Source organism: Felis catus, chromosome A1 (assembly GCF_018350175.1).
Source record: "Felis catus isolate Fca126 chromosome A1, F.catus_Fca126_mat1.0, whole genome shotgun sequence".
NCBI lineage: Eukaryota > Metazoa > Chordata > Mammalia > Carnivora > Felidae > Felis > Felis catus.
In genome coordinates, this window is record NC_058368.1 from 11,364,164 (window position 1) to 11,377,803 (window position 13,640).

The 13,640-nt window shown below is 38.8% G+C and overlaps 1 protein-coding gene across 10 annotated transcripts in view; it reads left to right on the forward strand.

The window, feature by feature from the left end:
• The window catches only part of FRY (FRY microtubule binding protein), a 445,567-nt gene that overhangs the window by 292,971 nt on the left and 138,956 nt on the right, over positions 1–13,640 (forward strand). For all 10 annotated transcript variants that reach the window (XM_045051411.1, XM_045051389.1, XM_045051146.1 and 7 more), the window contains 3 exons: positions 9,553–9,656; positions 10,134–10,242; positions 12,166–12,252. In XM_045051411.1, the coding sequence (XP_044907346.1) occupies positions 9,553–9,656; positions 10,134–10,242; positions 12,166–12,252 (300 nt within the window). The remainder of the gene's footprint in view (positions 1–9,552; positions 9,657–10,133; positions 10,243–12,165; positions 12,253–13,640) is intronic.

The following is a 13,640-nucleotide window of genomic DNA, read 5'->3' on the forward strand; positions in this document are numbered from 1 at the left end:
CACCCATGTTATCACAAACGGCGAAGTTTCATTCGTTTTATGGCTGAGTAATATTCCACTTTTATCCATTATCTTTATCCATTTATCCATTGATGGACACTCAGGCTGTTCCCATATCTTGGCTATTGTAAAGAATGCTGCAGTAAATAGAGGAGCATATATCTTTTTTAATTAGTGTGTTTGTTTTCCAGATAAATACCCAGAAGGAATTGCTAGATCATATGGCCGTTCTATTTTTAATGTTTTGAGGAACTTCCATCCTGTTTTCCATAGTGGCTACATCAGTTTACATTTCAACCAACAGTGTAGGATGGTTCTCTTTCCTCCACATCCTTGCCAACACTTGTTATTTCTTGTCGTTTTGGTAATAGCCATTTTGACAGGTGTGAGGTGATGTCACATTGTAGTTTTGACTTGCATTTCCCTGACAATGCATGGTTTGGGGCATCTTTTCACATACCTGATGGCCATCTGTGTGTGGTTTTTTTTTTGTTTTTTTTTTTTGTTTGTTTGTTTTTTTGGAGATGTGTCTATTCAGATCCTTTGCCCAGTTTTTAGTGTGATCGTTTGTATTTTGTTATTGAGCTGTGTGAGTTCTTTATATATTATGGATATTAACCCGTTATCAGATATATGATTTGCAAATACCTTTTCCCATTCAGTAAGTTGCCTTTTTATTTTGTTGATGTTTTCCTTTGCTTGTTTGGCAGACACTTTTTAGTTTGATGTTGTTCCATTTGTTTATTTTTGTTTTGTTGCCTTTGCTTTTGGAGTCAGATCCAAAAAATACCACCAAGAGCAATGTCTAGCACTTACTGCCTGTTTTCTTCTAAGAGTTTTGTGATTTCTGGTCTTACATTTAAGTCCTTAATCTACTTTTAGTTAATTTTTGTGTACATTATAAGATAGTGGTAAAATTTAATTCTTTTTCATGTGGCTGTCCAGTTTTCCCAACACCATTTATTGAAAAACGTTTTTCTTCTTGTATAATCTTGCCTCCTTTGTTGTAAATTAATTGACCATGTATGCTTGTATTCATTACTGTGCCCTCTATTCCATTGATATATGTGTCTGTTTTTATGTCAATACCATACTATTTTGATTACTATAGCTTTGTGATGTATTTTGAAATCAAGGAGCATAATGCCTCCAGCTTTGTTTTTCTCAAGATTGTTTTCACTACTTGGGACCTTTTGAGGTACCACACAAATTTTAGGATTGTTATATTTCTATGAAAAATGCCAGTGGAGGGGAGCCTGGGTGGCTCAGTCAGTTAAGCATCTGACTTAGGCTTAGGTCATGATCTTGCTGTTCATGAATTCAAGCCCACATCAGGCTCTGTGCTGACAGTTCAGAGCCCGGAGCCTGCTTCAGATTCTGTGTCTCCCTCTCTCTCTCTGCCCCTCCCCTGCTTATGCTCTCTCTTTCAAAAATAAATAAACATTAAAAAAAAATGTTTTAATGCATTGGAATTTTGGTAGAGATTATACTGAATCTGTAAATTACTTTGGGGTAATATGGAAATTTTTACAATATTAATTATTTTAATCTATGAGCATAGAATATCTTCCCATTTATTTGTGTCTTCTTTAATTTCTTTCATCTATGTCTTATAGTTTTCAGTGTACAAGTCTTTCACATCCTTGGTTAAATTTATCCCTAGGTATTTTATTCTTTTTGATGAAATTGTTATGGGATTATTTTATTAATTTCACTTTCTGATAGTTTGTTGTTAGTGTCTAAGCATGCAACAGATTTTTGTACTTTGATTTTGTACCTTGCACCTTTACTGACTTTGTTTATTGTAAGTTTTTTGGTAGAGTCTTTAGGTTTTTCTATGTACTAAATTATGTTGTCTGCAAATAGTGATAGTTTTACATTTTCCTTTCCAATTTTGATGACTTTTATTTGTTTTTTTCTGCCTAATTGTTCTGGGTAGGACTTCCAATACTATGTTGAATAAAAGTGGTGAAAGTGAGCGTCTTTGCCTTGTTCCTGATCTTCAAGGAAAAGCTGCCAGTATTTCACCACTGAGTGTGATATTCTGTGGGCTTGCAATATATGGCCCCTTATTATTTCGAGGTACATTCCCTCTGTACTCAATTTGTTGTGAGTTTTTATCATAAATGGATATTGAATTTATCAAATGCCTTTCTTCATCTATTGGGAAGTCAGAGGATTTTTATCCCTCATTTTGTTAATGTGGCTTATCATGTTGATTGATTTGCAAATGTAGAACCATCTTTCCATCCCTGGAATAAATCCCATTTGATCGTGGTGTATAATCCGTTAAATGTCTTCTTGAATTCAGTTTGCTGATATTTCGTTGAGGATTTTTGCATCTATGTTCATCAGGGATATTGGCCTGTAACTTTCTTTTTTGTTGTTGTTGTGTTCTTGTCTGGTTTTAGTATCAGGGTAATGCTGACATCATAAAATGAGTTTGAGAGTATTCGCTTCTTTTCAAGTTTTTGGAAGAGTTTAAGAAGGATTGATATTAAACCTTCTTTGGGGCACCTGGGTGGCTCAGTCGGTTGAGCGTCCGACTTTGGCTCAGGTCATGATCTCACGGTCCGTGAGTTCGAGCCCCGCATCAGGCTCTATGCTGACAGCTCAGAGCCTGGAGCCTGCTTCAGATTCTGTGTCTCCCTCTCTCTTGGACCCTCCCCCGTTCATGCTCTGTCTCTCTCTGTCTCAAAAGTAAATAAAACATTAAAAAAAAAAAAAACCTTCTTTGAAGGTTTGGTAGAATTCACTAGTGAAGCCATCTGGTCCTGGACTTCTCTTTGTTGGGAGTTTTTTTATTACTGATTCAGTTTCCTTACTAGTAATTGGCCTGTTCAGACTTTTCTATTTATGATTCAGTTTTGGAAGATGGTATGTTTCTAGGAATTAATTTAGTTCTTGTATGTTGTCTAAGTGGTTGGCATATAATTGTTCATAATAGTCCTTTATGAGCTTCTGTATTTCTTTTGTATCAGTTGCAATTTCTCCTCTTTATTTTCTGATTCTATTTATGTAAGCCCTCTCTATTTTTCTTTTAGTCTAGCCCAAAAGCTTGTCAATTTTGTTTATCTTTTCAAAGACCCAGTGTTAGTTTCATTGATCTTCTCTATATCTTTTAATTGCTATCTCATTATTTCCCCTCTGATCTTTATTATTTCCTTCCTTCTGATAGCTTTGGGCTTTAACAGTTCTTCTTGTCCAGTTACTTTAGGTTTAAAGTTAGATTGCTTATTTGATATTTCTCTTGTTCCATGAGATAGGCCTATATCAATATAATCTTTCCTCTTAGAACTGCTTTTGTTGTATCCATAGATTTTGGTACATTGTATTTCCATTTTTGTTTGTCTCAAGGTATTTTTTTAATTTCTTCTTTGATTTCCTCATTGACTCATTGGTTATTCATTAGTATGCTGCTTAATCTCCCCATATTTGTGATTTTCCCAATTTTCTTTTTGTAATTGGTTTTTACCTTCGTACTATGGTTGGAAAAGATGCTTGATATGATTTCAGTCCTCTTAAATTTATTTAGACTTGTTTTGTGGACTAACGTATGATCTCTCTTGGCAAATGTTCCACATGCACTTGAGTAGAATTGTGTTTTCTACTGACTTGGGAAAGAATGTTCTGTATACATCTATTAAGTCCATCTAGTGTAATGTACCATTTAAAGTCTAATGTGTGATTTAAAGCCAATATTTCCCTATTGATTTTCTGCCTAGGTGATCTATCCATTGATGTAAGTGGGGCTTTAAAGTTCCCTACTTACTATTGTGTTGTTGTCAGTCTCTCCCTTTAGGTTTGTTAATATTCATTTTATACATTTAGGTGCTTGTATGTTGGGTGTATAAATATTTACAGATGTTGTATTTTCTTGTTGGATTGACCCCCTTTGTCATTATGTAATACCCTTCTTTGTCTTTTATTATAGTCTTTATTTTCAAGTTTGTTTTGTCTGATGTCAAGACAGCTACCCCAGCTTTCTTTTGGTTTCTGTTTGCATGGCATCTTGTTCCATCCCTTCACTTTTGGTCTTATGTGTCCTTACATCTCAAGTGAATCTCTTATAGGCAGCATATATGAGTCTTGGGTTTTTTATCCACTCAACAAACCGATGTCTTTTGATGGGAGCACTTAGTCCATTTACATTTAAAGTAGTTGCTCATAGGTCTGTACTTACTGTTATTTTATTAATTTTTTTCTGGCTGTTTGTAGTTTCTCTCTGTTCCCTTCTTTTGCTTTTTACCCTTGCGATTTGATGACTTTCTGTGGTGTTATGCTTAGATTCCTTTCTCATTATCTTTTTAAGTTTATTTATTTTGAGAGAAAGAGTGCAAGTGGGGGATGGGCAGAGAGAGAGGAGAGAGAATCCCAAGCAGGATCCGTGCCGTAAGTGCAGAGACCGACGTGAGGCTCAATTTCACGAACCGTGAAATCATGACCTAAGCCGAGATCAAGAGGCAGAAGCTTAACTGACTGAGCCACCCCAATGCCCCCCATTATATTTTATGTATCTTTTAGAGGTTTTTGCTTTGTGGTTACCATGAGACTGACATCTAACAGCCTGTATATTTAATAGTCTATTTTAAGTTGATAGCAAGTTAAGTTTGAATGCATTCTAAAACTCTGCATTTTTGTGTTTTTGATGTCACATTTTACATCTCTGTGTATCCCTTAAGTAATTAGTATATTGTTATTTTACTATGTCTTTTAACATTCATACTAACTGTGATTAGTCCACTTTTTTTTTTTACTATATATTTACCTTTACCTGTGAGATTTTTACTTTCATGTGTTCGCTTATCGCTAATTAGTGTGCCCTTTGTTTTAAGCTTAATGCAGTCTCTTCAACATTTCTTTTAGGGCCAATTCAGTGGTGATGAACTGCTTTAGCTTCTGCTTGTCTGCAGAAATCCTTATCTCTTTTTTAATTCTAAATGATAATCTTGCTGCATACAATATTCTTGTTTGGAAGTTTTTTAGGGAAGTTTTTAGCCATTATTTCTTGAAATAAGTTTTCTGCCCCTTTCTCTCTCTCTCTCTCTTCCTGCTGGAAGCCCTGTATTCTGCTTGATGTTGTCTAATAGGTCCCTTAAGCTATCTTTATTTTTTTTTTAATTATTTTTTTCTTTCTGCTTTTCTATTTGGGTGAGTTCTACTGCCCTGTCTCCCAGATCACTGATTCTTCCTTCTGCCTCATCTAGTCTGCTGTTAAACCTTTTTAATATATATTTTTAGTGCAGTTAGTTGTGTTCTTCAGCTCTGTGACTTCTGTTTGGGACTTTATGATCTTTTCTTATTTTTCTTCTATGTTGAAATCTTTCTGTGTGCATCCATTCTTCTCCTCAGTTCAGTGAGCATCTTTATGACCATTACTTTAACTCCTTATCAGGCAAATTATGTATCTCCATTTCAGTAAAGTTTTTTTTTTTTCTCCTGGGTTTTATCTTGTTCTTTTGTTGGGAATATATTCCTCTGTTTCCTCATTTTGCTTGACTCTCTCTGTTTGTTTCTATGTGTTAGGCAAAATAGCTATCTCACCCAGTCTTAAGGGGGTGGCCCTATGTAAGCAATGAACCTTAATATTTAACTTTGCCCTAGTTCTTGGTTGTCTCTGGAACTGTCTCTCTGGTTTTTTAAGACTCATAGTGTCTACAAATGCAACCCCCTGGCCACCAGAGCCTAAAACTCAAGGGCATCCCCTTGTGTGGGCTGTGCACACATGCTGGCTTTGGTAGGTCAAGGGGCACAGGGCGACATTATAGGAGCAACACAAGAGGTGCAAATCCAAAGCAGTGGCATGGGGGATGGGAGTTGCCACTGGTTGGTTAGAGTGAGTGCAAAACTAGTACTTCCCAGTGCCAGCACCAGCAAGGTAGAGAAAAAAGGTAAAAATGTCACCCACCAGCACCTCCCTCCCTAGGCAGAGTCCCAACAGTCTTTTGCCCTTCTAACACGTGCCTTAATATCAGCAACTTTATCTTCTTCACATATGGTCTAGGCTCTTCTCTAACTGCTGCTTTTTCACTGGGTCCCAGGGAGAGTGAATCTGCATGTGAGCCTTTTAAGAGCAGAAACTCTCTCTTTCCCTCCCGCCCTATGGCTCTCGTGGATATAAGCCCTGTTCATTTTCCAAGTGACCCATTTGGGGCTCATTTCTCTGATGCAGGTCCCAAGGGATGGGGTGGCTAATGTGGAAACAAACTCCATGCTCCTCAGCGAGGAATTCCTTATTCATGAGACCCCTCCCCGTGGTGGGTCACCACTCTGAGGGTAGGATTTTTTTGTCAAGACCACGTATCTGCCGCTTCTACCTGTCCTGACGTGGCTCTTTTACCCTTTGTTGTAAAGTAGCTGTTCAGCTAGTTCTCAGGTTCTTTCCAGAGGGAACTGTTCCATATGTAGCTATAGATTTGTTGTGTCCTTAGGAGGAGGTAAGTTCAGGATGGTTCTATGCCACTGTGTCAAACTGCCTCCTTGTATAGGTTCTAGGTAAAGACATCTTGCTTATGCATCAAGTTGTTCTGCAACTACTCACAGTCTGCTCTTTTTACATTGGTGTTTACTGATAGCCTGTTGTATGGCAGTCATTGAGGACACAAAAATGAACAAACCCAAATTCTGGAGTTCACAGTCTGGTAAGAAACGTAAAGGGGTAGAACAACATTCTGGAAGCAGAGAGTAGAGGCACTTGGCAGTCTCTGCAGGGGGTGGGGGGGCAGGGGAGGAGAAAATAGTTGTTGTAATAGTAGAGGATTTAACAGAGGAGATAACACCTAACTGAATCTTGCCAGGGAATAGAAGTTTTCCAAATAGACCAGGGGTAGGAAGGCATTTGAGGCATTTAGGAAATTGCAGAAGGGATATAATGACATGGGGTGCACCAAACCTAGGAGGTAGTAATGGGGGAGCCAGATTGCCAAAGGCCCCCTCATGTACCACATCACGGAACAGAGACGTCCAGGAGGTGATTAGAAGTCCCTTAAGGAAGGGGATGCCTGGGTGGCTCAGTCGCTTAAGTGTCCAACTCCTGATTTCAGCGCAGGTTGTGATCTCACAGCTCATGAGTTTGAGTCCCAGATTGGGCTCTGTGTGGTGTCAGCAAGAAGGCCGCTTGGAATCCTCTTTGCCCCTCCTCTGCTTATATGCTTGCTCTCTCTCTCTCCCTCCCCCTTCCTCCCTCCCTCTCTCTCAAAATAAATAAGTAAACTTTAAAAAAAAATTAAAATTTTAAAAATCTAGAAAAACACAATAACCCCAATTTTTTAATGATGGAATATTTTAAATGCAACTTTAAAATACATAAAGTTTCTTTATGTAGCCAAACAGGCAAATCAAACAAGCAAAAAATTGTCCTTTGTATATAAATGTATGCTTTTAAAAAGTTGGGGCCTTAAAAAAAAGTCGGGGCCTTTTTTTCCCTAGAGCTAGAAAGTTCCAGTTAGTGAACATACAGTGTAATATTAGTTTCAGGTGTATAATCTAGTAATAAAATACATGTGAAACTGAAAATAATGTGGTATTAGCACATGAATGGACAGACTAATAAAATTCTAAAAACAGACCTAAATGCATGTAGAAATTTAGAATTTTATAATAATGATCACACCAAAAATTTGACGTAAGAAATCCACTTTTCCTAAATCTAAAAAACTACTCTCTGTAGTCTTTTCCATAAAATTTATTTACATAAATAGCCTAAAAATAAACTTTATGTCTAAACACTTATGAATTCTACAAAAATCAGTACCAAATTATCTACACTAAGAATAAAACAGTTAAGACAATTATGACAAGATAAATAAATAAGGGAAGAGAAGTAATGTGAGAGCAAAAAACTTGTAAGACAGTTAAAAGTGACATTTAAACACGGTTTAGGAAACAGTTATCGACCCCTTGAAGCATGGCAGGAATTCTAATAGATATTACAGTAAATAATGCCCCTTCCTTTCCGACATCTAAACAAGACCATTTGCTAGAGGTTGTTTGAAGGTCAGAAGACATTCAGGACAGAATAATTAGCTTTAATGGTACGAGATTGAGGACACTGGGGAGGAACAGAGAAGCCTGCACAAAAGAGGGGATGTTCAAGTTGACTGTGAAGGAGTAGGGTTCACCTGATAGAAAAGAAGGAGGCAGGGGCAAGGGGTGAAGGAACCCACTCTTGACATGGAAATGGAATGAACATGGCCTGGCTAGAGTTGAGGAAGCTTGTGGGGGAAAAGCAGGAGGAGGCAGAAAAGGTAGATTAGAGCTACATATTGACTGGTCAGTTATGCCAAGAAATGTTACCTGGATCCCACAGGCATCAGGGAAACTATCCAGTGCATGATTTTTAAATCAAGAGGAATATGATTAGATTAAGACAGGACAGTGAGGAAAGAATTCGTTGCTTCCTCTTGGCCTGTTATTACCCAGAAGCCAGCAGCTCTGTCACAGTTGGTCTCCTGCCTCTGTTCCTTTCCCCACGGTGTGGGGACTTCTTCCGTGGTCTCCTTGATCTTAGTGGCTTCCTGTCACCATCAGGAGAACCCTGGTCCCCTTTGTTAACCTGGCATGCAGGGTCCCACACATCACCCTTGCCTTCCTCATAACCCTCCTCAGCCCCTGCTCCTTCATCTGGCCCTAGGCACTGGAATACAAACTATTGCCAGGGTGTGAGACATGACCGGTCTTCTTCAGCTCTCTTAGCTTCCACGCGCTCTCCCTTCCCATCATCCTTTTACACCGTGCAAAGTTTCATATTGTGCCAAGCACAGTACCTGGCCCACTGTAGCCACTCAAATGTTTGTTGAACGAACACATGAGTAAATGATTGGATTAAAGTTCCTCTGAGTTTTCATGTGCCCCTGAAAATTTTTCCTGACCTTCCTTGAGCTCGCCATAGCTTGTCTTTCTTTCTGTTTTCATTCTTTAGCTCTTGTGCCTACCAGTTTTTTCTACTGCCTTAGAGTTGATTGCTTTTTATCCATCTCCCATCCCCCAGAGGTTGTAAACAACTTAGGGAAAGGGATTATCTTTTATCTCTATATCCCATGTTCTAACACAGTGCCTAGTACACATTCATCTCAATAAATGTTGGTGGGTAATTAGATTCAGGCAGTGGGGGGGTGGGTAGGGAATTTGGGGAATCAAAACAAAAACAGTGTTTACAAGGGCATAATCAACACTAGAAAGAAGAGATTAATTATTCTCTTAGTGCTAGAGAATACAGGTTCCCTAGGGCTGGAGGAAGAAGGCAATTTCAAGTATTCACCTTGGCAAAAGGGAGAATGACATGACTTCCCCCGGAACCACTCTGCCCTGCCCTCATGGCCATTTGGATCCCTCCTCATAGATTATTTACACAATGGACACCCGGACGCAAATACTCCATAAATCTCAGATGATGCAGTGCCTTGTAGGGGCCCTGCATTTCTAAGCCATTCAGAAAAGAATAATCTCCATACATTCCATACAGTACCATTTAATCTTTTTTTTTTTTTTTACCACCTAATATTAATTAAATCTTAAATCTAATGCTATCTTACATCCTGGTTTCTGTTGCAGAATAAAGACCCCAAGATGGCTCGGGTTGCACTGGAATCTCTATACAGATTACTCTGGGTTTACATGATTCGAATTAAATGTGAAAGCAACACAGCTACTCAGAGGTAAGGATCTGGTTTAGGTTAATGGTAACTACCTCACTGAGTTAATGGTAACCATTACTCAGCCAATAAAAAGGGTGTTTTGTTTTACTGCTACCTGTATTAACCAAAGTAAAAACTATTCAAAGTTGACACTTTCTAAAAGATCTAAGTCCTAAGGACATTTTCAGTCTTTGCTTAGTCAGTAGCTCAGCAGCCATTACAGAAATTTCGGCCTCTACTAGGACAGCAAGCTTCCACGGCCAAGGTTGCATTCACCGTGTTAACAAAGCACACGGCTATGATCTTCCAAGTACCCTTAGTTTTGCAGAAAAACTTGATAGAGTAATTATGCTGATGAAAAAGGGATGAAGTGGTTTGTTTTCTCTTTCTGAATTCTCTCTGATACTTAGATAAGATGAAACATCTGCCATTTTCACTTACAGAACTGGAGCTCAGCCAATCTTGCTTGTGTTCTCTTTTTTTCTCCCTATCTTTCAGCCGTCTTATAACCATCATCACAACACTTTTCCCCAAAGGGTCCCGTGGTGTGGTGCCAAGGGATATGCCTCTGAACATCTTTGTGAAAATCATCCAGTTCATTGCCCAGGTAATGGAGAAGCTTCTGGCAGTGGGAATGATCCAACTGCCTTCAAGTAGCCAGTCTCCTTCCTAGCAAGTGCTACCAGGTGAAAAGCCTGAAGTAATAGCTTATGTGGAAAGACTTTGCGGGATGGTGTTGTCAGTGTTTTCACACGTAGCTTTTTTTTTTCTTCAAAACAAATAGTGACATGGGTACGTCAAGTGTTTTCAGCGTCCGTCACATGGAGGAGCTGAGAGAGTTTAAGTGACTCATCCAAGGCCATAGAACCTATTAGTAAAAGGGCCTCTTGACTCCCAGTCCCTGTTTTGTCCCGATGCTCTGCTCTGGCTTCTGCAAGTCAGCAGGAAGCCAAGAGTCTGGTTTTTGGAGGAAATCAAAAGATTGCTTTGTGAAATTTGAGGAGTAAGAAAAATGCTCTTTCACCCCATGAGAAAGAAGCATGAATAGGAATATTAGAATTTATCAAGCACTTACTCTTTGCCAGGAACTTTTTTTTTTAATTTTTTAATGTTTATTTATTTTTGAGAGAGAGAGAGAGAGAGAGAGAGAGAGACAGAGCATGAGCATGAGCAGGGAAGGGGCAGAGACAGACAAAAACACAGAATCCAAAGGAGGCTCCAGGCTCTGAGCAGTCAGCACAAAGCCTGATGGGGGGCTTGCACTCAGGAGCCATGAGATCGTGACCTGAGCTGAAGTCAGATGCTTCACCAACTGAGCCACCCAGGCGCCCCTGCCAGGAACTTTTCTAAGAACTTACAGGTACTAATTTCCTTAAAAACTGGGTCCAATAATGGTAAACATAGATTTTAGTATTTAGTTTACTCTTTAGACCCAAGATTTTTACTTTTTAAATCACACTTTGTGGGTAAATGGTTATATCCCAACTTCGACTTGCTCGTGACTTACAGAACAATGTGAAAAGATAATTATCCCAGTTCAGCCTCTGCTACAAGCCAGCTCTATACCCTTAACCAAGTCAGAGAGCATCTTTCTTCTGTGTCTTGAACTGTAAAATGAACTGTAAAACGTGGAGGGAAATGCTCGCCCAGTGTACTTCAGAATGCTGTGTGGATAAAGGGAAATTATAGGCATGAAAATACTATTAGTGCAATTGACATTGATATAAAGATGTAAGGATCAGTCGTTACTTCACAGACTAGTAATGTATAATATCTCTCTATGTGTTCGGATAATGAGATGCCTCTGTCATATTTGCTCTTAGGGAAAAGACGTCTCTTGCTTTTTGGGCAGATGAATTAATGTGACTTTTCTGCATATACTTATCACGTGCCTGAGAATGTGTTTTGCCTATTCCAGAATATTGTTTCAAATGAACCAGTCATATCATAGCAGCCACTGTCTCAAACCATCAGAATCTGGCTTCTGCTTTCTCACTTACGTAATCATAGTATGTCTTATTTGTTGATTGTTCATTTCGCTTTCAGACATTGTCCATTATAATATGAGCCCAAGGATTTGAAACGTTAGAGAATAGGAGAAGATGGTCATTTTGCGGTGGTATTTTTAAACATATATTTTAAACTGAGTTTCAAGAGGTGATCAGCATTTGCTTTACAAGCAGAAAGTGTTGAGACTGTATTTAAGCCCAGACATTCCAAGTGTTTTGGTTTTTCATTTGGGGGAATTTGTTTTTTGTTTTTTGTTTTATCATTAGTCATTCCAGGCTTTAGGGGCTAAATTCCACATTTTACATAACAAAAGCATCTCTGTACATCACATGACAACGGGCAGCTTCACCCAAGGCTCTAAGGGGCATGGTCTTCCTTCAGGGATTCTCTTGATGCATAAAACTGAACAGCATCTTGCTTCTTGTAGCAACCACCTGTTGGTGGCCTAAAATGAAGATAGACACTTCACACTGAATTTGTATTTTAAAATCTTTGTTTTGTTGTCTCTTTTCCACTACAGGAACGCTTAGATTTTGCCATGAAAGAAATTATTTTTGATTTTCTCTGTGTGGGAAAACCAGCAAAAGCTTTCAGCCTCAACCCAGAGGTATGAATGAAATGATCCTTTTATGTACTTCTAACCGAGCCATACCTTTGCTTTGTGACTTTGGGGAATAGGGCGAAGGCCATTTTCTTGAAAAGTCTTCTGTTTCTTTCTGTCCGTGTTTATTTGAATAACAATCATAGATGATGGAATTTCAGGAGTCAGGTTTTGGGTGAACAGACTTAGGATGAAAGCAAGTTTATGTGCCACCATATTCTGTGCTCGGATGATAGAGCAAACCTTGCCCCAAAAGATAATTTGCCACTACAGGTCACGGTGTTTTCTTTTAGACAAGTCAGTACTTATAGCTGTTTTGATGCAGATGAACAAGTTGAGTCCTGGGAAGTGTTGAAACAGAGAAGAATGAACGCACGTGATAATAAAATACTAAAATCGAATGAAATCGAGTGATGTATGGATCTATGTTTCTGTGGCAGCGTCACAACTCAAGGACCAGGCAGATCCTGAAAATGATGGGCACAACACAGGGTTGGAGTGACCTATGCAAATGAGAAGCACATCCCAGTTTAAACTTTAAGAACACTGGTGGCCAACAGAACTGTGCCTGGCAGGGTGCCTCTTTGCAGTCTTTTCCCTATGATACTGTAGAAAGAACACTAAACCAGAAGGCAACAGTATTGGATTTGCCCCTTGACACAGGCCTTAACACTTAAACTAGCTCGAAGACATTTATCTCTGAGCTTCAGCTTTTTTTGCCAGGAAAATGAACAAAATACTTTTCTAGATCACTCATAGAATAATTGTGATACTGTGACATTACAAGCTCTTAAGCAACAAAACAAAACCAAAAAAAAAAAAACAAAAAAACAAACAAAAAAAAAAAAACAACCCACCATAGAAGTTTTTTAAAAAAGAATGTTCGTATCATCACTGTACTATTTTGTCCGGCTCCTTCATTCTGTCAGTAAGGACAGAGGCTCGAAATCAGCAGCTGGTTAATAGCAAAAGGAACCACATCTCCTGGTTCCACAGCCTGTATTCTCTTCTTTGTGCTAAGGTTGCCATGTGTCTAGGGACAGCTGGAGAAGCCCCAGAATGGGAGTTTTTTGTCTTGTGTCTAATGACATCACAGTCTTCTGGAATGGCTACAGCCAGGGTCAAGGGAAGAGGGACAGAGTTGATGCCAATCCAGAACATTTGGGCTAGAATGGGGCCCAGAACCCTAGGTAAAGAGTCTTCTCCTGCTGGGAAGTTTCTCAAAAGATTTTTCACTTCTCAGGAGTCATGGCTTTAACGGCCCTCAGAATTACCAGGTTATTAGTCTAAAAAGAACATACTGAAAGCTACCATTATCATCACCATGTATAAAATTTACCCTTTATTCTTTCCTCAGACTCCTCAGTCAATGAATAATTGGTTAACCTCTTTGT